The 24,853-nt window shown below is 40.8% G+C and overlaps 4 protein-coding genes across 5 annotated transcripts; 3 read left to right on the top strand and 1 right to left on the bottom strand.

The window, feature by feature from the left end:
• Positions 1-1,154: 1,154 nt before the first annotated feature.
• On the bottom strand, positions 1,155-4,448 carry mpst (mercaptopyruvate sulfurtransferase). Its single transcript, XM_085403419.1, has 2 exons — positions 3,717-4,448; positions 1,155-2,817 (listed from the first exon to the last, which is right to left on the bottom strand). The coding sequence occupies exons 1-2, from the start codon at positions 4,318-4,320 to the stop codon at positions 2,519-2,521; spliced, it is 903 nt and encodes a 300-aa protein (XP_085259545.1). The 5' UTR covers positions 4,321-4,448; the 3' UTR covers positions 1,155-2,518.
• A 6,925-nt stretch (positions 4,449-11,373) lies between these two features.
• Positions 11,374-17,300, top strand: LOC146671232 (uncharacterized). Its single transcript, XM_085405144.1, has 3 exons — positions 11,374-11,828; positions 11,953-12,354; positions 12,612-17,300. Exons 1-3 carry the CDS (start codon positions 11,385-11,387, stop codon positions 16,509-16,511), a joined length of 4,746 nt encoding a protein of 1,581 aa, XP_085261270.1. The 5' UTR covers positions 11,374-11,384; the 3' UTR covers positions 16,512-17,300.
• Positions 17,301-19,552: 2,252 nt separating this feature from the next.
• Positions 19,553-20,379, top strand: LOC146671231 (mitochondrial ribosome and complex I assembly factor AltMIEF1-like). Of its 2 annotated transcripts, none has more exons than XM_085403417.1 (2): positions 19,553-19,663; positions 20,128-20,379. In XM_085403417.1, exon 2 carries the CDS (start codon positions 20,167-20,169, stop codon positions 20,377-20,379), a length of 213 nt encoding a protein of 70 aa, XP_085259543.1. In that variant the 5' UTR covers positions 19,553-19,663; positions 20,128-20,166. The 2 variants fall into 2 exon arrangements, with proteins under 2 accessions (XP_085259543.1, XP_085259544.1); XM_085403418.1 differs by having other exon boundaries at positions 19,586-19,667; positions 20,131-20,379.
• Positions 20,380-20,619: 240 nt separating this feature from the next.
• mief1 (mitochondrial elongation factor 1) lies at positions 20,620-24,829 on the top strand. The gene is made up of 4 exons (XM_085403415.1): positions 20,620-20,766; positions 20,845-21,025; positions 21,431-21,702; positions 21,789-24,829. Exons 1-4 carry the CDS (start codon positions 20,620-20,622, stop codon positions 22,623-22,625), a joined length of 1,437 nt encoding a protein of 478 aa, XP_085259541.1. The 3' UTR covers positions 22,626-24,829.
• Positions 24,830-24,853: the final 24 nt, after the last annotated feature.

Raw genomic sequence — 24,853 nt, 5'->3', positions numbered from 1 at the left:
ACTTATGCTTATGCTTCAGCGGGAAATATATATTGTAATGTAAAATCTAACCTAACGTGCACCTCCTGAAAAATGTAACTACAGTTCCAGTTAATGCAGCCCAGAACTACTGTGATTGGCCTGTTCAGCATTGTTGACTTCTCCTGAGCATTTCCAGCTTGTAATTTGCTGCAGTATGAAGAACAATCATAGCATTGATAAAAGGACTCACAAATATCAGATTCCTGGAGGGAGATTGCTGAAAGATCCAGAATGCACATGAAGGAAGGTACAAAGTAGAAAAACCTGACAACCGCACAATAATTAACAAGTAATGCACCACACATGAACATAAATGAAGACAAACACGTCAGCCACTTAGGAAGTTGATTGTAGGCTCTCCAAAGACTCCCCGCAGAAATCCAATTAGCAAATTTTGTTTTTCTTCCTTATGAATCTTTACAATAGATTCATTTAACCTTCATATGATTTCATGTAATCTACATCACAACATGCCTTTTAGGTCAATATATATTAATGAGGGTCAAAATAAAGAGCAAGAGTGATGTATCTGCTGCCAGTTGCAGAGCGGAAAGTTTGATTCATTTTTAGACAATGCGTTCAGCTGCTGCCTCATCTTCAGCCTGAGAAGAATCATTTCAAATGAGCTGTTCGTTCCTTTTCGCCCAGTTGGAGCGCTCTTTTATTCCGGACTCGGCATTTTTTTTTTTTTTACCTCAATGAGACATAGCAACAGCTGACATCATACAGAGTGGCTAAGATTACCCCTTTGCTACATTGTTAATGAGAAACAAAGTGCTACTCGAGGAAGAATAGAGTTGGAATAAATATATACTCTGATCAGTTTTTTATGAAGCTTTCAAAATAGCAGTCCTCATGATTGATTTAATGATTCTTTCTCAAACTGTAAATGCGTATTAGTGCACTTACACTTCCTGATGACCTACATGGTGTGCACAGAACAGCTGCACGTAGCTCATCCTGGCGTGAGCTATAATCCATAAACTTTATTTTGGCAATCGGGCATCTTTCCAGACACCTCATATAAAACTGCAGGAACCGGCTCAAACTGGTTTCCATTTCCTCTGTGTCAGCAATCTTTTTTTCTTTTTTTTTCAAAAACGCTGTGCATGTTTTAGAAAAAGTGTATTAAGTATTTTTAATTAGATTTTTATTATTATTATTTCTTCTTGGGTGCACACTAACAATGAATTACAATGACTTACATTTTCAAAACTGGCAACTTTTACACAGTCCGATCAAGTGAAAGCAAAAAATCAAGATAATTTAACCTACCTACCCCCCCCCAAAAAAAACAAAACAAAAAAAACAAAAAAAAACAAAAACAGGATCTGAAACAACATGTTTCCTACAACCCTGCGAGGTCACCTGAGGAAGCTATATCTGATCAACAGTGAATTTTGCCCTGTGTGGCCTTCTAACAAAGCTAAATATTTACTTTACTGGTTACCCAATGCACGTTTTCCTCCACCTTGTGAGCTAGACTTACTTTTAAAAGAAAAAGAAGATACCTGTGGTGGTACCCCATCAAAACGGAAGCACATAACATATTCAGGTTATTGTAATGGAATTCTAATGCATCACTTTTGGTTAAAGAAAGAACCAAAACAATACATATGAAGTGAAACTTTAGAATGTTACATTTGCTTAAAACATTAATTATTAAATTATTTGAAAGGTTTCTTACAGCTGAGGAACCTTACAACCTATAGTGTGTATAATATACTCGGGGGGAAAAAAAAGGATGTTAAGGCGTAGGTTTAAAGTTCAGGCACAATCTGCTGTCCCCGTGTTGGTGCTGTTCCTACAGCATAATAATGCATGTTGCTCGAGGACCATCAGCGCAAGTGACCAGTTACAGCTCTGCGACTTTGAGAAATAAGATGGGAGGGAAAAAAAACAACATTTTTTATTGAACTCTAACCTTTAAAACTGTGTAAAACAAATATGGGTGTGTCATGGGGTAGATGCACTGGTTAGAATTGGTGCCACATAACAAGAAGGTCCTGGGTTTGGACCGACCTCCTGGGGGGAGTTTGGGTGTTATTCACCTGTTTTTGTGGGTTGTCTCCAGCTTTCTTTCGCAGTCCAACAGTCCTAGGCTAACTGGCAATTCTAAATGTGCCGGTGCGAACATGACTGGCCGTCTGTGCTGCTTAGCCTTAGACCTATCGAGGGTGTTCTTTCCGCTTCTTGTCTTGACACCTAGGCTCTTGTTAACCCAAAGCAATTTGTCTCCCCTGCATAACATTTGTGAAAAAATATGGTCCTAACCCTAACTAAACGGTTCAAGCCAACCAACTTGCCAGATTGCTCTTTGTCACTTCACATGACTTTTGAAAGCCAAAGTCTGAAAGCAATCACCTCACACATCTATGCAACTGGTCATTTGCGATCACAGTCCTAGAGCAACACTGTGATGCTGTGGGAGAAACACCAACACGGTCAGGTCAGATACACCTGTAGCTTAGCTCCCTCTAAAGAAGTGACTTTCCCCTCACGCCTTCTTTCCCTCCCCCTCTGAGATGATAAGTTCTGGTGATGCCTTTTGAAACCACTCGCACCAGGAACCATCATAAAGGCAAACCCCGGGATGCCCGAGCAGGTGGGCGGCCAGAATGACTTGACACGCTGTGACGCCTGAGCCGCAAGAAGCCCAGAACGGTCGCGTCATGTCCACCCCTGCATCCTTGAAAATCTCAGCCAGGCTCTCGGTATCCTTCACCTTTCCAGAGGGATCCAGCAAAGTTGTATATGGTATGTTGATCGCTCCGGGGTAATGTCCAGGCAGTATGTCTGTGACCGGGAGAAAGAAGAGTGAGAAATTTAGGGGACGTATCAACATGTGACAGGTTTTTATCTTAAATTTCTTCCATAGCTTTTAGCAGCATCTCCTGGACATCATCAGTGGATGTTTGCTTCAGTGAAAACCACCAAGATAGAAGCTGAGCACACAGTATCTGCTGGTTATCTGCACGTGGCTCAAGAGCTGTAATTAGCAGCTGAAATAAAATTTGGGTGATGGCTTTCAACACGGCTCACAGTTTCTATCAGCAGCTTTTTTTGTGTAATAAAAAAACCCTACAGAGACTCTTCAATAATATTTGTTTTTTAGTTATCAATTATCATTAGATTTTTTTCCTTTTCATTTCACATTCCGTACCTACTTCAGATTTTACTGTAGTTTAAGTTCACTATAGTAACCTTACTGAAGAGTTATGTTCAGTGACAAAAAGCAGGAGCAGAGGGCAAGGCCACCACAGGACACGGCCACAGGGCACGGCCTTTGATAACAGCCAAAGGTTTCCAAGATAACAGCCAGTGTATACAGAGTACCTTAAAAAACAAAGTACAAGTACCTCTAAAACTCAGTGCTGTTTCAAAGGCAAAGAGTGCTGAAGCTAATTTATTTTCCTGCACTTTGTGTAAAAGTAGCTATTATATAAAAAGTGCTGATATTAGTATTTTTTGAAAGCATGTTCACTTTGGAGTATTGCACACAGCACTGTGTACACGATAAATGACAGCAGCAACATGTGAAGTATGCAAAGCAGTCTCATCTTTCTTGTTTTGATGCAAAACCCTACATGTTGTATCTTATGCTCTAAGCTGTTTTTAACCCTTGGGGAACTAACACGACTGACAGATAAACTGTTGGCCTCTTCTTAAGTTTAAACGCTTAAAGTTTGACTCACCATCTCGGGGCTCTGGCTCAGTACCCTTGAACCTGCCAGGAGACCTGGCGTCCACAACCTGGACCTGCTTGGTTCTGATGTTTTCCAGCACGTCCTCGTAGCTTTTAACCCACGACTGGTTCAGAGTGGCCTTAAACTCTCTGCTCTCCGGCTTCAAGTACTCGGACGTCACTGGATAGCCGTCAACCAGCCAGTTCTTGAAGCCACCATCCAGCAGCGACACCAAACTGTGCCCGAACAACCGGAACATCCACCACACGCGGGGCGCGCTGTACGCCCCGGTGTCGCTGGTGTCGTACACGACGACGTGCGTGTCATTCCCGATGCCCAGATCTCCCACATATTGCGAAAAGTAGCTGGCAGTTGGCAACATATGATCAAACGCAGAGTTCTTGTCAGAACATTCGTCCAAATCGAAAAAGGACGAGCCCGGGATGTGCTTCTGCGCAAACTCCTCTCTGGTGTTCCGTTTGGCTTTCGGCAGGTACCAAGAAGCGTCGAGAACGCGAAGCTTGAGACCGATCAGGTCATTTCTGACAGCATTTGCCAGCCACTGACCTGACACCAGAGCACGGGTCTGAGCCGCCATGACGAGCCTCTGCATGAAATACAAACCCGGAGCGCTAGAGGGAAGTCACTGTGCAATTTTGTTTTTGAGGAGCGAACAAGTTCGGCACGTAAAGATCATTTTGAGAATAAAGTCGCAATTTCGAATTACAGTCAAAGATGAAGACGGTTAATTTAAGACTAACCGCCTGTTCAGCTGCTCATTAACGGAAATATCTAATCATCCAATCACATGGCAGCAACTCAGTGCACACAGGCATGTAATGTAGGAATGCTCAAACTAAGCCAAATGGGGATGAACGTTTAATTCAAGTGACTCTGAATATTAATGACACACTGGTTGGTCTTAGTATTTCACAAACTGCTAATCTGCCCACCTGAGTACAGCTGCTGACCATTTCCATTTTTGACCATAGTGTACCCGCCTTGTGGCGACAGCAAGTAAACGCACCACATCACAAACCCGAAATAATCTCAAACTGGTTTCTTGAACATAACAATGCATTGATTGTACTCCAAAGTCATCACATCCTTTGGTATGTGGTGGAACGGGAAGGTCACATCATGGAAGTGCAGCAACGTTGTGACCCTATCATGCCAATAAGGACAAAAAAATCTGGACTTAAATCAAAGAATCAGAAGTGTCGTAACTTTTAAATTAGAGTGTTGGAGCACTAGAATAGCTTCAGTGTGTTTTCCAAGAGCTATTTCCTATTTTGGTGTCGATGATGGTGATGCAGTGCTGCGTAACACGATGGTCCTCCCATAGAAGGTCTGCTGGGCTGAGATCTACTGACTGAAAAGCCTAATTTTCATATTCATTAAACCACTTCCTGACATCTCGTGCTGTACCTGTTGAAGACATTGCTTCCACCAGGATAGAAATGATTCATCATGTAAGACAAAGATGACCAATCAGGACACCTTTGCATTGATTTGCAGTCACCCCTTGCTGTTAGGTAAGAGTGTTAATCATTTTAGATCACTGGCCATATACAGCTCAGTTTCATCTCAGGTAGACTGGACCAGTAAATCAAAAATTACCAGACGCTAGAAGATGTAATTAATTTCTTTTAAAAGTATTTTTCTTATTTAACAAGTAGTTCATTGAGAGAACAGAAGATGGAGAGCCTGAGATGTCTTAAGGAACATCTTTAAGTGCACTTAAAAAAAAAAAAAAAAGCCACTTTTTCTACTGTTACAGCGGAAATGTGGAACCTCTAAATTCACATGTAGAGTTTCTGCACTGAAACAGCAGTATTTATATAACTCATTTAGATACAGACATACTTTTCATTGCATCAGTTCTTATAAATACTGGCATATTAGTACTTTTTAGCAATGCAATTGAATCAATGATTCGATTGCATTTTTCAAACTTTGCACAGCACCATCATCAGTGAGATTTCCCCCCTTTGGTGGGACAGTTTCTTCTGTTCTCTACATGTTTATTCTCTTTAAATCTTTCTCTTTTGAGTTATGAAAAAATGTCTTTATCAAGCACAAAACGTCTTATGTATCTAATATTCATGTGAAAATTGCCCAATAAGTACTTTCTTGCTTTCTGAGTTTAAAACCGAGGTCACAATGAACTAAAAAACCTCAGAGTCAGATTTGTAATCAGATTTTATTTTTATCATTCATAAATCACAAATAAAGATGATAATCATTTCTAAATAAAGTTGCGTCACTGCTTATTTATCCTCAAAGCTTGCTTTTAGCCTCTGAGAACCTCTCAGACGAGGAAATACACGATGGCGCTGGCATCATGTGAGCAGCCAGCATCATGTGACAGGCCGTCACACTGGAGCCACAAAGCGGCTCACTCAGGTCCACCTGTGACCTCAAAGAGCTGCTTTAGCTCCTGCGTGGAAAGCATCATGCGGTCACTATCAAGGCAATTGGGAAAAAATGCATGAATCTGGAGTCTGGGATGCGACCTGGTTGGACGCCTGTAGGATAAAACACTAGTTTACATTTCTGCACACATCTGTAGCGCTGCTTAGTCAGGCATCCACACACTTTACATTTCCTGCAAACTCTTTTTCATAATCAGCATCACATGAAACAGTTTACGGTAGTTCCCCTTCCAGAATGTCTCACAGTCTTGTTGAGTGTTGATATACTGTAGGTGGTATTGCTGCAAAAGTGACAATGCATCTGTTTTCTTTTTGCATTCAACAGTAAGAGCTCTGAGTTTTAATGATAAAGAAAATTTTCATCACTCATGTTCTGAACAGTCTCCAGAGTTTGGTGACTTCGTTGGGACTCTCTTTTTCTCATAGGATTGATGCTAGTGCAGCATTAGTGTCTTTATTCAATAACCTAATAATACTTTAATAATCTCAGACACTGCAGGTGACTTTCTGTATTATTCTACAGTTTTTATGCTTCAATCTTTGTTTTTAGCCATTTGTTACGTACAGGTCGTCCACAGGTTCAGTCCTGTCTGCTGTGCTGTATGTATTTAATTAAAAACCGGTCTAATTAAATACATATTAAAGCATGGCGAGCGGATGTATTTAAATGCACATTTCATTGAACCATACTGCAATGAAATAATCCATAATTGTGCATGGAAATGCTGTCTTTGTGAGATTATGGCAACATAGGCAACATATGTTTCTGTTACTATCCTTTTTTTTTAGAAACATCCATGCCGGTTTCTTAACAGTGAAAGAAATCCAACAGTCTCTCTGGATCATTTCTATCCAGAAGATGGAACTCTTCTTATGCAAACACATTTTGCGCAAAGACAAAAATCATCGGACAAAACATGTGGTGATAAAACATCTGGTGACAAAAGGTCATCATTTTGTCATGCTGTAGTTCCACCTGGTGACAAAATTGTGACATCTTGTCTGGTGAGAAAATGTCACTTTTTTTCAAAAGCAGATTTTCTCTTATAATTTTCATTTGAAAGGAGAAAATCAGAGCTCCTAAAACTCCTAAAGGGATAAAGATTGAAGGGGATGATGATAAAGATTGAAGGGGATGATGATGCACAAAGCAAGCAAAAACACGATCTGTAAATGTTTAGTTGCATGAAAAATATCCTCACATTATTTTCACATGCAATATAACAAAGTGGTCATATAACTTTTCCTGTGAGCTTGACTATATGTGATCATTTTTTTAATCTCTACTTATTTCCCATACTCGTCACAAAATATTTATGATCTACAAAAAACTGCATATATATTACATTCGTGTGAACAGAAAAGTGCAAACACACACACACACACACACACACACACACACACACACACACACACACACACACACACACACACACACACACACACACACATGGCGTAAAGCAGAAGTTGATCCCGGTATAAAAAAGGGGCACACCGTTAATGCAGATGTACTGTTGTCTGCTATACTAACACAAACTGCTGAATCTCTCACTTCCTAAGACGCTACCTGATAAAACTCCAGGAATTACTTTCCTGAGTGTATTTGGCAGTTTTTGCTGCATTGTGAGGGTCCAAATTGTGTGAGAGAGGATTAAAAAAAAACACTAGAGAAGAACCACTGAGGGCAGAGAGCACGAGGACGACTGAGTGAGAGGTATTGAGAGGTAGAGAAAAGGGACAGGCAAGAGACTAAATTGCTTAATTGGAGTCACAGCCTGTGTGTTATAGACAAAGCCTTGTCTCTCCAGTCCAACCAAGTTTTATTTCCACTGAGTGGTCTTCCACCCTACCAGCTGGCCAGATCTCGAGACATCTTCATAGCGAGGTAAGTTTATTTTATTCTAAATAAAACGTACAGGTGAATAAAGGTAAAGGGTTCATGTTCTGGTGTTTATGGAGCAGTTTTCTACTGTTACTGCACTCAAAGCCCTTCAAATATGATGAGAAGATAATGATTTGATTTGTATTGATGCAGTTACATGTACAGCATACAGCATACTAACGTCTAAGGTGAATTGAAGATATTTCTGAAGTACTGACCCTTAATGCACAGACTTCAATATTAAGAAATGTTATAAAATCAATTTTTTGTGGATCATTTTCTTCAGATAAGCTTTTGACAACTATTTCTGTGGCATGAGTTTTGTACGTTTTTGGAAATAAATAGTGCTTCAGAGGCTTAAAAAATATCTTTTTAACACAATTACAATAACCTTTGTTATATTTTGGTTTCCTCTGCAGAAATATTAACAAAATAACACCCACCATTTGGCATAACCAAATGAAAATCTTATAAGAGATGAACTATAAGGCCAAAATGTCTGTAAGTGAGTTGATCTGAAAAGCAACATTTTCTAGTTTCTTAAACTAAACTAAACTGTGGTTCAACTGAAATCCAGGCCCTGCCTCTAAGAGCTTTGCTGGTGACCCAGTATGTGATGAGGTTAAAATAATAGATTTTTTTATTCTTAATTCGTTTAGATTTTTTCAAAAATAATGTTACTGTTGCTTTATTGCCCATCAGTTGGCTATTTCTACTCTATGATGTAACACACAGTAGTAGTTCTGGTAGCTGAGCTTTTGGAATCACAAGACCTGCTTCCCTGCAGAACCCAAATCCATCAGATGGAACACAAGATTCGGATAAAGGACAGACAGCCAGCATTGTGTGGGTGATTCAAACTGATGGGACCAATCAGGAGAAATCTAATTTCCCAAAAAGTCATTTGGCGAGGGACATGTTTCCTTGACGACCAGCAACAAAACAACCCTGGCCAACTTAAGTTAGGGAAAGGGAGTAACTGCTTTCACGTGTGAGCAGATGAGCTTAGTTATGAGCCATTACAAGGCTCTGTATAGCTGTAGAGTGCTGGGGGTATTGTCTAATACAGAAGTAAAATCTGGATGCATTCCATTCATGTTCACCTCATTGAAGCACAAGGAAATCTGTGTTTCACTCAGCAGGCTCTTAAACATAAATCAGATAATTCACTTACAGGCTCCGCTAATGTGAGAATGGTTGGACATCATGTGAGGAAACCGTAAAGGGAAAATGTTCTGTTATACAGTAGCTATATGGACAAATACACTGCGGTGTGCCAGTTTGTGTAGTTTGTGTTACATGTGAGATCTGAGGTGTAGTTTGCCAATAAAAACTGTGGAACAAAACAGCTGTTAAAGCGAATTGTTAAATGTTGTCATTTTTATGCTTACCATCTCTACATTGTTTCATCACAGAGTTAAAACAATGTAGAGATGGTAAGCATAAAAATGAGAACATTTAACAATTCACTTTAACAACAGCAGTAATATAGTGATATATTGGAATATTATAATATATAGAGTAATATTTTGGAATATTCATCATTCTATGTTGATAAGCTAACATTTTCTAATCAGTACAAACACAAAAGGCACAGCTTAGGGTACAAGCTCTATACAAAAGATGCAATGTCACATTTTTGTTTGTCAAGCTCTGTTTAAAGTTCCTAATTTTACCATTATGGATGTTAGCTAGCTTTGATAGAAGTTACATCCATAGCAGGGCCCTCGAATGGTAAGAGTTATGTCAGGGGTGGTCACGTGGTTCATGTAGATAGTTCCCTGGAGTGCTTAGCAGAAAATAGGAACATGTGAATATAGAGAGACAGAACTGGTAACTGGTAATTAATAATTATAAATACATTGATCTACAAAGGTTTTAATACCACATGTGTATGTAGTTAAATGTTGTGTTAGAAAACCTTACCTGATTACATATTTATGGTGGTATTACCCCACGTCTTCAGTCTCAGCTGACTGCAAGGCCAGGACCCAAGGAACTGACCTCCCAGTCCATTGTTCCCTCAGTGGTGCTGGTTTCAGTCATTATGCAAATGTACAGTTTATAAGATTGGGGAAACCTGCAGTCAGCTGAGACTGAAGAAGTCACTTGGATGAGTGATGAAACGCTTCGCCCACAAAACGCTACGTCCAGATGAACAGAATCAACTTTTGGGGATTTACTTACCTGGATGATTGAGCATGCATCAATATGATATCCAACTGCCTCTCTGAGACCAATTATAAGATATTCAAGGTTTTTGGGAGAAAAGCAGAAATGACCTCTCTTCCTGTCTTGCTCCTATGACCACATTTTTAACATTTTAGTGGATCTGAATCTCCTCTTTCTGTCTCTGATTGATGGATACTTTTACAACTTGTCCTTCTCTCTTAGACTGACAGTTGAATATGATTATAGAGCCCTCCTTGAAATGAATCTACACACATTTTCACCCTCTTTAAACCAGTTCAACCATCTGCATGTCATTATCCTGAACTGTCTGAGATTTTGCATTTGAGGTTACAGTATGGGAACAAAAACATACTTTTAGGACAGTTATCCCAGGTCAGGTCATACTCCAGCTTAAACAAATCATCACAGCTTCAAGTATTTAAGCTGCTGTTCCCAGTTTTAAATTGTGTTAATCTGCCAATTTTTTAAACACACATACTGAAGGTCTGCTGTGTGTTGCTGGAGAAGTCCAGCAGTAGCAACAATTCCCCTACAGGTTCTCCAGAAAGTGCATAGTTTAGTTAATTTTACAAATATCTAATTATAAACCAAACCTCTAGATCCTTACAAAATGTGATTTAAAAACCACTTTTGACTGTCATATTACTTAGACATACTGTATTACAAAGTAACTGTGCTGCAAGAATAGTGTTCTACAGCTTTTACGTCAGCCCCATTTGTTTAAACTAAATCCATCAGTCTTCTGACTTGATAAATGTGCACAAGTATTGGTATCTGGTTCTTTTTGTCTTTGACTTTGATTTTTGACTTTGATTTTGATTTTATTGATTAGCATTCAAATTCAAATCTCAGTGAAAAAAAACAAAAACAGTGAAAACAGTACAAAAATCCACCATAAAGAAAGAAAGCATGAGACAAGGCTAATCAAAAGGTATTGGCTGAAGCATTTGCTTATTACGCCAACCCTTTTCACAAAATATCTTTTTGTATGCAGCTCCTGTACACAGGGCTTGAAGAAAATAATAAAACAAAGCAAAAAACAAAAAAAAAAAAACAAGATCAGTCTTGGTTCTTTGCATGCTTGGAAAATCTCACAAAGTACCTGGAGCGGTCATGGACTTTCTCTCTTTTTCTTTCTTTTTGTCAAGCCTCCTCTGTATTAACAGGATGACCCTTCTCGACTACCCCATTCCAGATCTGGATGTTACCTTGCAAGAAGTGAGCCGTGTTCTGCAGCTTACTTTAGGACCCGATCTTTACCCAGAGTTCAAAAGTACGTTGCAACAACAAAGAGAGCTCCTTGAAGAAGCCCAGCAGAAATTAGCAACCAGTGCTGCAGGCCAAGAGAACTGGGTGACAAAGCAGTTCAAAAGAGGTCTGTTGTCTTGTGCTGACCCTCTCCCCATCTCCACAGCACTCCCTGTAGTTCTTCTTCCATCTAAAGCAAAGAAATGTAACCAGCTTAGTAGAGCAGCTGCTCTGCTCTGGGCAGCAGCAAAGCTTTACAGTGAGCCCGTCTTATTGGAAGGCAATATTCCAATGGAGCATACCCAGCAGGCTGAAGTATTCGCTGCCACCCGTATTCCTGGGAGGGTTCAAGATGAAATTAAGGTGAGATTAATAGCAGTACAACTATCTTGATGAATCCTAAAAGACTTTATTCTTTATCTATTGATGTACTAACCTACTGAATGTATATCAAATATTTTCTAATCTGTAGACTTTGTAATTGCAGATCTTCCCTGACAGCCTCCATGCTGTCATTACCTGTGTTGGTGGAGTGTTCCCTGTTGACATACTGTGGCGACCGAGCACTGGTGGGCCAGTTTCTGCGCGGTCATTTATTGACATCTATAACCAGCTTGCTCAGGTGATGGATCAACCCAGGGCAGGGAAACAAAATGATCCTTCATCCATTTGCAACCTCACAGCTCTGGAGCGTAAGACCTGGGCTGCGAGAAGGGAAAAGATCCTTGAGGAAGGAGGAACAGCACTGACATCACTGAGGCTGATGGAGAGTGCTATACTTACGCTCTGTCTGGAAGACTATGATGCACCCTCTGAACTGGCTGATATCCTCAATGCAGTGAGGCTGGGAGGAGGAGGACACAATCCATCTCTGAGATACTATGACAAGGTAATGGAGGGAAACTAGAACAAGCTTAGTTCAGCTGTATTAGCTCTTTACTGCGAAACTTTATTATAGTTTTAACAACTGTTAAAAGATTTAAAGCCTCAGAGTAGTAATTAAGAGTTATAATTAAATAATTTGTTTATTGCTTGCTGATTTGTAGAGGACATCCATCCATCCATTTTATACTACTTATCCAATTCAGGGTCAAGGAGGGCAAAGAAACCCAAAATAATCCCTTTCTTTTCTGTGTTTTTTGACAGGTGTTGAACCTGGTTGTGTTCAAAAACTGCACAGCTGGAATGGTGTTTGAGCACAGTGCTGTGGATGGGATGGTGGCTGGGCTTGTGACTGAACATGTGTATGATCTGTCGGAGACTGTTGACTTAAACCCACTGCATACTGGCACTGAAAACATGACTGGATCTGTTGCAGTAAACAATATTAATTCTGTTTGTCCCCATCCTCTAACATTCCCTTTACAGGGTGTAAATACCCCCCAACAGAGCCTCGATTTAAAAACAAACCACCCAGTTCTCACCTTTGACATCTCCTCCTATCCTGATGTCTTCTCTACTCTCAGAGGGCACAGAGGTCTATATGATGCCTGGATCAACTTCTCTTTGCAGCTCTCCATGAGGCAGACCTTTGGAGAAGCTGCTTCAAATCACATACTTGTCACACCTTCCCATATGCGCCACTACAAACATGGTCGTTGTGACCCTACATACTCAATCACCACGCATTCTCGTCAGTTAGTAGGTGCCCTGGCATCCTGCATTGGTCCAGATAACGCCATCCAATACACTACTGACCTACTGCAGTTGTTCCATGTTGCATTTCTGGAGCATAAGAAGCTAATAAAAAACACCAAAAGTGGTCAAGGTGTTGGCCCCCACCTAGCTGCTCTGCGCCGAGCTTTGCCATCTGAAAATCCCTTGAAAAGGTTCCTGGACCCCTTTGGGTGTCCATCTGTGTATCTGACAGGTACAGATCTCATGGAAGGAGTAGAGTGCGGAGTAGGAAATGTCTATGCTCAAGATCAGTTAGCTGTAACCTACCTTGGGAAGAGGGACAAGGTTCGCATTGTGCTTAATGGGAAAGGTAGCTTTGCTCTTGCACTAGACAAGCTCCAACAAAACCTCAAGATGAACCTGAAGTTATTGATGCTTCTAGCTGTTAGATATGCCATTGCAAGTGAAATGGGAGCCCTTGAGTGTCTACTTCAGCAGGGTCAAAGAGAGAAACTTAATGGAGAGAAAATTCATTATCCAGAGAGCACAGACAAAAGCACTGCTGGTAGTACCCTTGGCATGAGTCCAGACTACACTCTAGTGATTCATGGGGGTGCTGGAGAAGAGATAATGCTGAACTCCCAAGTAATAGGGGTCATTGAGTTTGCTCTACAAACAGCCTTAACTCTCGGATCCCAAGTGCTTCAACAAGGTGGCAGTAGTCTGGATGCAGTTCAGAGGTCAGTGGAAGCTCTGGAAGACTGCTTTCTGTTCAATGCAGGTAAAGGTTCTGTATTTAACAAAAATGGCAAAAATGAAATGGAAGCAACCATTGTGGATGGCAGTACAAAGAAGTCAGGATCTGTTGCCTGTGTGCAAAGTCTAAAGAACCCAATAAAAGCAGCCAGGTGTGTAATGGATAAAAGCTCACATGCACTGATCGTGGGAGACGGAGTTGAAGAGTTTCTTGAAGAGCTTGAGGAAAAGCAGAAGCCCGTTGGCCCTGAGTATTTCTACACTGATGTACGTCACAGAGAGTTAACTGCAAAACTCAGTAGTGGAAAAAACTCCAAAAACAATCATCCACAGACAGTTGGTGCTGTGGCCTTGGATCGCTGGAATAGATTGGCTGCTGCAACCTCTACAGGCGGGTTGGTAGGAAAGCTGAAAGGGCGAGTTGGGGACACAGCAGTAGTAGGAGCAGGTATATATGCTGATGAAAAGTTAGCCATTACCTGCTCTGGAGATGGGGATGTTTTTTTGAGGAACACAGTTGCTCAGAAAATAGCAAGTCTATACCATCATAAAGGCCACAGCCTTAGGGAAGCGTGCAGAGAAGTGATAGCTGAAGATCTGAAGGAGATCTGTGCTGGAATCATTGCTCTGGACGCTAAAGGTGATGCTGTCATTGAGACAAATGCTGGTGTGATCTTTGTGGCCTCAATGATTTGTGGCATTTCACGAGTAGAGGTCCTCAGACCCCTGAGAGATCCCCCTAATGTTATCTGGGAAACAGATGAGCTTGTTGCTTATCTAAATCTCAAACCCTGGATCTCTGGAGCAACGATTCTGACTAGAAAAACTCTTAGTGGGGCAAGCAGCATCTTCCACTTAGCTACAGCTGATTTTGTTGCTATGCTACAAGGAGCAAGAGTTGTCTCAAACTTGTTATGTGAGCGACTGGGAGTGCAACGTTGTGCCTTGGTATTCAATCCAAGTCCTGGTGAGCCAGCACAAATCAGACTCCTCCCTCTTCATGGCTTAGAGCCAAAATGGCAGCCCCATCTTGCTAGTGAAGAAGAGTTCCACGCTTATAATCCTGGCTATTGCACCTCAAAAAGTGGTCCACGCTGGGATAATGAAACACTGGCTCGGGTTCAAGATAAGATTAGAAGTGCACTGCCAACACCAAATGCACCTTTTTGCTATGATTTTTTGGGGGACCTATCCAATGACAACCTGTTCAGTCGCATTGTTCGTGGGGAGCAGCAACAGTGGAGAGTGTGGGAAGACAGTGAGTTTGTTGCCTTTCTGACACCTTATCCAAACAGTCCTGGTCTAACTGTTGTGGTGCCACGCAAACCTCTGTCCAGTGACATCTTCAAACTGAAGGAACCTGACTACACAGCACTGATCTTGGCCACTTACAAAGTTGCTCGACTGCTGGAAGAGGGGATGAAAGCTCCAAGTGTTGCACTGATCTTTGAGGGATTTGAGATCGACTATGCTCATGCCAAGTTGATCCCTCTGTTACCTTCACCAGATGGCACTAAACCTGCTGAGCTGCAAACAGAATGCTTCCAAAGCTACCCTGGATATGTTTCATCACTGAATGGCCCACCCGCTGACTCTGAAACCCTCAAAACCATCCACTTGAAAATTACCCAGTGCAAGCCTGCTCGTTCCTGGACAGATCCTGAGTCTCACTCCATGGCAGCCATCAAGAGCCAGTGGTATCGAAACCTTTTCAAGATCCAAAACACTCTTTTCCACAGCACAGTGGAATACTTCAACAGTTCCTGCCAGTACGCATATGCTCTGACACCTCTCACCACTGACACCATCTCCTCACCAATGGGCTTGGGTTCTGACTCAGAGCCAGTTTCTGTCAATCTCCTGGGCCAGGGTGTGTACCTTGCTGACTCAATGCAATTTGTACTGGAATACTTCCTTCGCTTCCAGGAAAACCTGCCAGGGACCTACTACATATCTCCCAGCTTCAGAGGGGAAGATCCTGATGCCACACACTTAAACCAGTTCTATCATGTGGAGTGTGAACTGCAGGGTGACATGGACAATGCAATGTCCATAGCAGAGGGATACTTGGTTCATCTCACCAAGTCCATGTTGAAGAAACACTCAGATATAATCCTGAACACTGCTGGGACCCTTGCACATGTCACAGCTCTGCTCAGTAAGCTGGAGGGAAAATCCAGACTTTCAAGAGTCTCTCTAGACCAGTCCATCCCCATGATGCCCTCTGCTGACTGTTTAGAGTGGGTCCAAGATGGTCAGCCGAATTTTGGCAGAAAGTTAACACGTAAAGGAGAGCGGGTTTTAATTGAGAAATATGGTGGAGCTGTTTGGCTGACCGAGATGGACCATCTGGCAGTTCCATTCTACCAAGCATATGTGGAGGGCACTGGGCAACGCAAAGCCAAAGCTGCCGACCTTTTGCTGGGGCTGGGTGAGACTGTAGGTCTTGGTGAACGCCATTCAACTCCTGAGATCGTACAAGAGGCTCTGAGGCATCATGGAGTGTCAGAGAAATCTTATAAATGGTACATTAACATGCGCCAAGTGAAACCACTCCTCACCAGTGGATGGGGTATGGGGACCGAGCGCTACTTGTGTTGGTTGCTCCAGCATGATGATATCAGGGATATACATATCATCCCCAGGATGAAAGGGGTTAAGTACATGCCTTGATTATGAGTTTTCCACATTTTTCAAGCCATTGAAATTGACTTGAAAAATGGCTATAATGCATGTGGAATTGTACCATGAAAATGTTTCAGTAATCCCTAGATTACTAGAATTTTCCACATATGTCTTGGACAGAAGAAATCTCTTAGAGCTCCCTTAGTGCAACCTGGTCATTGACACTCTGCAAATTTTTACAACTCCAGCAGAAGCTGTAAAAGAAAAAATATGCATTTAAATGTAGAGTGGTAAGATCACAGCATTAATGTGTGTGGAAATGCATGAACCGTTAATGGATTTTGAATTATGTATACATGTTCTTGTAATGAGACTGATTTTCACTATTGACAAAATCATTATTTACTGGGTTTAAATTGTAGTAAGTAAATACATTTTAATTGAGTGATAATTTGATGACTTTACATAAACGTTGTATACTATTTTAAGTGTCACCTCTTTATATTTTTTCCATGATGTCGTGTTTTTTGTTGTTGTTTCTATCACATTACCTTTTTATGTAAATGTTTTTGCTGAGGTCAAATGGATCGTGACTCACTGATGTTTGCACTCAGTATGCTCGATATTCAAAAGAACTATTGGATCCAAAATAAATATCAGTGACAGATTCGTATGGATTACTGATGTATCCAATTGACCCTTTTCATAGGAGATCTACATTCTTGAGACTAAGAGATATATGTTTTCATGCCATTGGAGTTTATCAGAAAAAAAATCAGAATACGTTAATAATCCTGTTTAAGATAGTTTAATGATATATATCAACTGTTTAAAATGATAACAGTGTCAGCTGCCTCAGTGTCATTTGGCAAAGTTGGTTGGATTCACTGATTCTCCAAATAGTCTCACATTGCTCAGAGCTATTTGGTTTATTGTTGATTTAATAAACATTTGTTGATGCAACTAAAAAGATCATGACTTTGATGTTCTTATAAAGTCTTACATACACATACATATTATATATATATATATATATATATATATATATATATATATATATATATATATATATATATATATATATATATATATATATATATATATATATATATATATATATATATATAATATTCTGTAACTCTGTAACTTCTGTCGGTGCTGTGCTTTTTTGGAAATCGAATTTCCCAGAGGAACCCACCCGAGGGATTAATAAAGTTCTATCTAATCTAATCTAATCTAATCTAATATATATATATATATATATATATATATATATATATATATATATATATATATATATATATATCCGAGGGATTAATAAAGTTCTATCTAATCTAATCTAATATATATATATATATATATATATATATATATATATATATATATATATATATATATATATATATATATATATATATATATATATATATATATATATATATATATATATATATATATATATTAGATTAGATTAGATAGAACTTTATTAATCCCTCGGGTGGGTTCCTCTGGGAAATTCGATTTCCAAAAAAGCACAGCACCGACAGAAGTTACAGAGTTACAGAATATTATATATATATATATATATATATATATATATATATATATATATATATATATATATATATATATATATATATATATATATATATATACATATATATACACACACACACACACACACATATATATAAATACAGAGACAATATAAATAAAATATACGAAGGGGATAAATAGAATAAATAGGAATAAAAATAAAAATACAAGTGAATTGCACATTTCAAGTATTGAGTCTATTGCACCGTTGACTATTTACAAAAGTATTGCACAAAAGGTATTGCACAGTGAGGTGAAGAGGCACTACAGCTTAGTTGTTCCCCCCTCCTTTGTCCTCCTGTTTCCCCTCCCTCTCCCCTCCAGGGAGGAGTTAAACAGTCTGATGGCGTGTGGGACAAAGGAGTTTTTAAGTCTGTTAGTTCTTGTCTTTGGGAGAATGTGTATGTATATATATATATATATATATATATATATATATATATATATATATATATATATATATATATATACATACTGTTCTCCACAATAGAGAAAAATTACAGAAAGTTCTTTCTTGATTGCATTAAAATTGAGTGCATCAGTTTTCATCTTTTAATATTAATTAAATGTTTATTTGTTTGTCAATTTTAATCCATCCTTCCAATAAAATTTATTAGAAAAAAGTGACACTTGGACAAAAAATTATGCTACATGCATTCACAATTTTAACATGAAACAGCAACCAATCCTCCAGACAGAATTCCAGAATCAGCAGTTTAGTATGAAAGAAAGAAAAGTATGAAAGAAAAAGTATATCTTTGGCTTAGATTTTTTAAAAATAGCCACAGCTGATGCTTGTCCAGGGTCTCTCTGGAGGGTAATTCCAGAGTTTTAGTGCAATGATAGCAAATGCATGAGCTCCATTTGAAATAAGCTTTAAATGCGGGATGCATATCCACCACATTTGCAGGCGCGAGACCATTTAAGGCTTGAAACACAAATAGTGCCAATTTATACCTGATTCTGTAACGTACAAAAAGCCTTCCAACACCGGAGTGATGTGAGCTCTCTTTTTTTGTCCCAGTCAGTAATGTGGCTGCAGCATTTTGGATAAGAAATGACTGACTAGCTCCGGTGTACAGTGCATTACATTACCCGTGTTTAGATACAACAGACATATATATAAAACCCTTTTCCAAATCAAGTTTAAGAAAAAGTTCTTTGTCTGGAGATTGCTGTTACCACAGCAAAATAGTGAAAACACAAAATTGAAAAACATCACCTTTTTGAACTTTAAGACCTCAGTACTACACAGGTATCAGCTATAACCTTATTTCAATATAGATTCATAGTATTAAATTTATTATTATTATTATTATTAAATAAATAAATAAATTAAAAATAAATAAATGTTGTGTCTTTGTGATTTTAATAAATTAAAACTGAATTGAAATTAAGGCACAATTTCTTAAAAATATAATTCGACGGACAATGTTATTGATTCAAAATAAAAGCGTAAAAAAACACTAAAAACTGACCCGGATATACTGTATGAATAGCAGACTATTTGTTTCCGGTTTCCACTATCGAGTCTGACCCCCGGCTAGAGCAGAGGTCTGCTTCCCCCAGAAGACAAACTATCTTTGGTCCTTTTTTCCTGAGAAGTAGGTGGCTTAGATTTGTTTTGTTGTGTCTTTGTGTGGCTCGTTTATCCTCGCTCGCACAAACGTTTCAATGACCATATTTTGTCCATAAAGCTGGCTGAAAGTAAGGTCAGCGCTTGCTTCGGCAGCTAGTTAGCGTGTTGTGCTACAAAGAGATGTGACTTGATCCAGCCATTTTCTAAAGACTAGTGAGCCTCGGTATGTAACACGGCAACGCTTTCTTTTCGCTGATGAAACGATCCCATAACATGTGCCAGAAAACAGACTGCGAGCTTTAGTGTTTGCTTGGTTAGGTTTACACAGAGGCTAACGTGGCAGTCTGAGCTGACGCTGCAGCTGTGTTTTTACAGCGTGTGGCATGTTTGGTTTTCCACTTTAAAGGTTGGATTTTTACACGGATGAAGCCATTTCTAACTATCACTTCAGTCCTCTAATCATCTACCCTGTGCTCACCCTTTGCACAGGAGCAAGGGTATCCCCCTCCTCTCCATGTGTGATCCCTGATGGGCAGCTGGTCTCGCAGTGCGGTGCTGGAGCTCTACAGGGCGCTGCTCCGGGCAGGCCGACACCTTCAGTACACAGACCGGAATTACTATCGCCGCGCCGTGGCTCGCGAGTTTCGCCGCTGCCAGGCACTGACGGTCCCAGAAGATAAGGAGGAGGCCCTGAAAAGGGGCCGGTTCTTTCTCAGCAGCCGACTGGGTGGGCTTATGTAGGAGGAAGGGGATCAGGGGCCATCAGGTGGTGGGTTAAAGGTTGTCCGAAGGTACATCTTCCAGGTGGGTTTACACGTAAAACGTCAGGAGTAAACAGACATTCTTTGTAATGGTTTAGTTTGTAGGAAGTGATGTAAACAAGATCACATGGTGATGAGCTATCCACTGATTTCTTGGCTCTTCCCACCCTAGGCATCCTGACTCCACTTCTTTTTTTCTTTTTTTTTTCCCAGTGCCAGGATGGCGGGGGTGAACGGAGACCGAAAAGGAAAGAAGGATGATAATGGGATTGGAACAGCTATTGACTTCATGCTTTCAAATGCCAAACTTGTGCTGGGGGTGGGAGGGGCAGCCATGCTTGGCATTGCAACACTAGCCGTCAAAAGAGTGAGTACTATCATGAAAAGTGTGTGTGTGGTGCGGGGGTGGACTAACTAATACCAATACAATGAATTTTATGTGCAGATGTATGATCGTGCCATAAGTGCTCCCACCAGCCCCACAAAGATGGAGCAGACAGGAAAGAGAAGCTGGGAGGAGCCTGCCTGGATGGGGTCGTCCCCGAGGGTTTTAAACCATGACATGAAGTCCACAGTTAGCAGGTCACTGCAGTCTCTGCCCACTTCTTCACATGCTTTTGAACCAGGTGAGGGGAAGCAAATTGTCCTTTAATTTATAACTTATATATGAGGTAGACTATCGGCCAGCTCTCATCTTTTTTTAAATGTTTTTGTATAATCTGCTGACAGACAGCCTGTTTGGAGGATTCTTGCTCTTCCTTTACAGTGGGTGCTGGCTCGTTTAAGTTTAGATACCCAGCTGTTTTATACTAATCTTTAATTGTAATGTTATAGAAACTGTAGAAGCCCCTTCAGTTAGTCTTCGTAGATTTAGTTCTGTCATATTAGAATATTTAGGGAACATAACCGTGCCACTCCCATCCTATTACACTTTTACCCATCGCTTCCTCCTGAAAGCGCAGATGAGGAAATCTCACAAAATCCTGCTGCACTTATTAAAACAATGCATCTGTAACTTGTTTTCTTCCCAGACTGTCTGCGAAGGGCTGTGGGTCGAGCTGCTGTGGGAAGAAGCGATGCCACCCGGTCGGATATGATGCGGGCCCGGATGCGTCTGTCTTTGCAAGAACACCTGTGGGAATTCTACCAAAATAATGTCAACATCCCTGCTGAGGAGCAGGCCATGGCCAGGAGGGCGGCGCTGGACATCTGCGCTGAGCTCAGAGTGTTTCTTCATGCCAAACTGCCTGACATGCCGCTCAGAGAGATGTACCTCAGTGGCAGTCTGTACGATGACCTTCAGGTAAGAGCGCTTATTTTTGGGATTGTTTTTTTCATAATGACACATTCATTTAATTGGAAACCATTCTCCCCTGTTCTGCCTCCAAGGTTGTAACAGCCGACCACGCCCAGCTCATGGTGCCTCTTGTCTTGGAGAAGAATCTGTGGTCGTCCATCCCCGGAGAGGACACGATCATGAATGTCCCAGGTTTCTGGCTTGTCCGTAGGGAGAATTTGGAATATTTCCCTCGGAGCAGCAGCTATTGGGACCGATGCATGGTCGGAGGTTATCTCTCCCCGAAATCAGTGCTTGAAGTCTTTGAGAAGCTTGTTGCAGGTTCTATTAACTGGCCAGCTATAGGGAGTGTCCTCGACTATATCATCCGTCCTGTGGTTCCCGCCGAAACGCTGACTCTGGAGGTACAGTACGAGACGGACAGGAAGCTGTATGTGGACTTCTTGCCTTTGCTCGTGATGGAGGATGGAACCTCACTGATTGCCAAACCGCACCGGTTTGCTGCAGAGCGCCACGAAAACCTGTGGCGGCAGAGCTTCCGCGTGGCCGAGACCGCGCGGCTCAGGGCACTAGATCAGGAGGATGGCGGCTGCCGCTGCACCTGCCTCAAAGTGGCGAAGGCTGTGTGCAAGCTCAACCCTGCCCTTCACAAGCTCAACTCCAGCCAGCTCACTAATACCATCCTGTTGCTCAGTGAAAAAGAAGGTGACTGGACTCAGGAAGCGCTGGCCGACCGCTTCCTTCAGCTGCTACGAGCGCTAGTGGGGCACTTGGAGGCTGGGAAGCTGCCGTGTGCCCTTAGCCCTAAAGTGAACTTGTTTTGTGAGCTGACTGATCAAGAAGTGGACGAGCTAGGGTATACCCTCTACTGTGCGCTGTCTGATCCCGGGGGACTGCTGAGAACTGCAGCACAGCCACCACACCTCTGAATGGTAACGCTGAGCTGTGACGAGGTTGAGGGAATAAAAACATGTGCATGGAATAATCCTCTCTTGTGCAACACATGCTCTCTTGATTAGTCATGGCCTCCTCTACATGCAGAGGCCCGTACACACAGTAGCAGTTACTCAAATGTTGGGGATATGTTAACATTAAAGACGTATCGTTGTGATCCAAATATTATTTTGATCTCAGAGAACAGAGGTGGTTTTTTTGGTGCTGATGGCTCTCACTAAGGCCATTGTGTTAATGAAGTTAAGAATGGATGCACCATTATGGTCGAGTGTTGAGTTCCTGCAGAAGACTTGAAATGTGTTACACTTGAAGTCCAGTGTTTTAGGAATACAGACGTGTCCGATGCAGGTCAGGGTTACATGAACCGATTGCTAACTCAGTTTTTGGGATTTGATTCAAAGAACAGAGTGTAATGCTGCGTGTGTGTATGCCAACTCAAAAGTTAATAAATCGTTAATCATCCTGAATGACATCTGCGAGGAATCTTCATTAATACAGTGGCTGCTTTTTATTGTATGCTTTACGTTACCTCGGGTATGTGAAAACAGTCATTAAGTGTGTGTTTGGAACGTCTGCTGTTTGCATGTGTTAATATGGAACAGGTTTAAATACAGAGTTGTATGTCCATGTCTTGCTCCACACCGTTCAACCAAGGTAACTGATTTTAAAGTTTACTATAAATAGAAAGAGGACATTTCTGGGTAGTCGCTGGTTGATGAAATTCCCCAAAAGGAGAAGTAAAAAAGAGGATTCATGTGATGATTGAATACAAAGTTGCTCTTTGTTTGCTTTTGCTCATCTCCAGACTCATGTTTGCTGCTTTAATCCACAGGTCTGATATGCTTTAATCCTAATTTTGTTCATTTTCTCTCATTACTAGTGTCCTGCTGTAAATTTGGAACAACGTTAGGCATTCAGGAGGACTGAAAGCGCTGTATCTCTTGGCCTTTGCTTTAATTTCCTGCTATTGCTCTAAACTATATCCAGTATGTGTTGCATTCACTTGCTCCATCTGGGCCTCCGTGTCTTTAGTAGCAGGATGGTTCTTTTGTGTTGGCAGTTTTTCCGCCGTTGTCCTCGTGCAATTTGAGAGTTAAAGAACAACAAACATGGTTTTAACCCGCAGGGGGTTTTGTTTGTCCTTTTGGTGTATTAGTCTCAGTATTAACTGAAGCCTCAGATCACAGTCAGAGTAGAGCCTGTTGTCTTTGTGTGCTTGCATATAAACCCTGATTAACTTGTCGGTGCCAGTCTGTTGTGTAAGTTGCCAGACACAGATTAGAGCAGCGCAAGTCCACATCAAGCAGGTCAAGAGGACGACTACTGTTTATCAGTACTGCCGCTGTGACACATAACAGATCTGTGTGCCTGTCAGATCGTCCTATATTTGACTAGATTACAGGTGCTAATGTTTTGGCTCATGATCTGATGCACAGGGATCTACCCATAGATCTTCAGTTATGTAACAGCAGCTGTAATAGCCAGGGTTTCTAAAGTGAAATTATTCTATCAGTTCATGGTCAGGTGACCGGTAGAGTAACTATTATAGCTGCCTCACTGACAAGTAGTCTCAAAAACAGTATTCAAAATATGTCATCCAAATAATCACATGACCGCTGTCTGCTGTCACTTTTAGCCTTAGAGTGAAGAAAATGCAGTGATATGGAGTAAGTGTCCCCTCAGTCCCCATCCCACTATTTGTATTGTGTACATAATGGAGGGGTCGTTTATAGTTCCGTTATGCGTCGAGTTAATAACCACTTGTGATGATGATGATGATAACAGTAACGGGGGGGGGAAATAAATATTTTTGTATTTATTGTACATTTGTAACCAAAAAGAGCGTCATATTTATTTGCACTGATGCAGGTTCAACATGTAATGTACTCCTTGTTGTGCTTCATTAAGTGCTTTGATCTGGATGTGTGGACAAAAAAATGACTACAGTAGATCTTCTTTCTCTGCAAATTAAGTGTCTTCCTTTGCTGACCTAGTTTATGCTATAAACAACTAGGGGAGTCACTGTGCCACATTTGTAATGTTGTAAACAAAACCCAAAGTAGATCACTACCTCTACCTTGTGGAGTGCATATTAGCCATAAACCATGTTGCATGCTATGTACTTTTCCCAGCTGTTTTTTTTTGTTTTGTTTTGTTTTTTTCCCCCCCAAGCTGAACATTGAACAGTGCAGCTCTTTGTATA

This window comes from Rhamphochromis longiceps, linkage group LG4, assembly GCF_057381845.1.
Source record: "Rhamphochromis longiceps isolate RC_006_pf linkage group LG4, R_longiceps_female_GT1.1, whole genome shotgun sequence".
Lineage (NCBI taxonomy): Eukaryota > Metazoa > Chordata > Actinopteri > Cichliformes > Cichlidae > Rhamphochromis > Rhamphochromis longiceps.
Note: the sequence above shows the minus strand (reverse complement) of the source record. Positions and strands in the feature narration are given on the sequence as shown.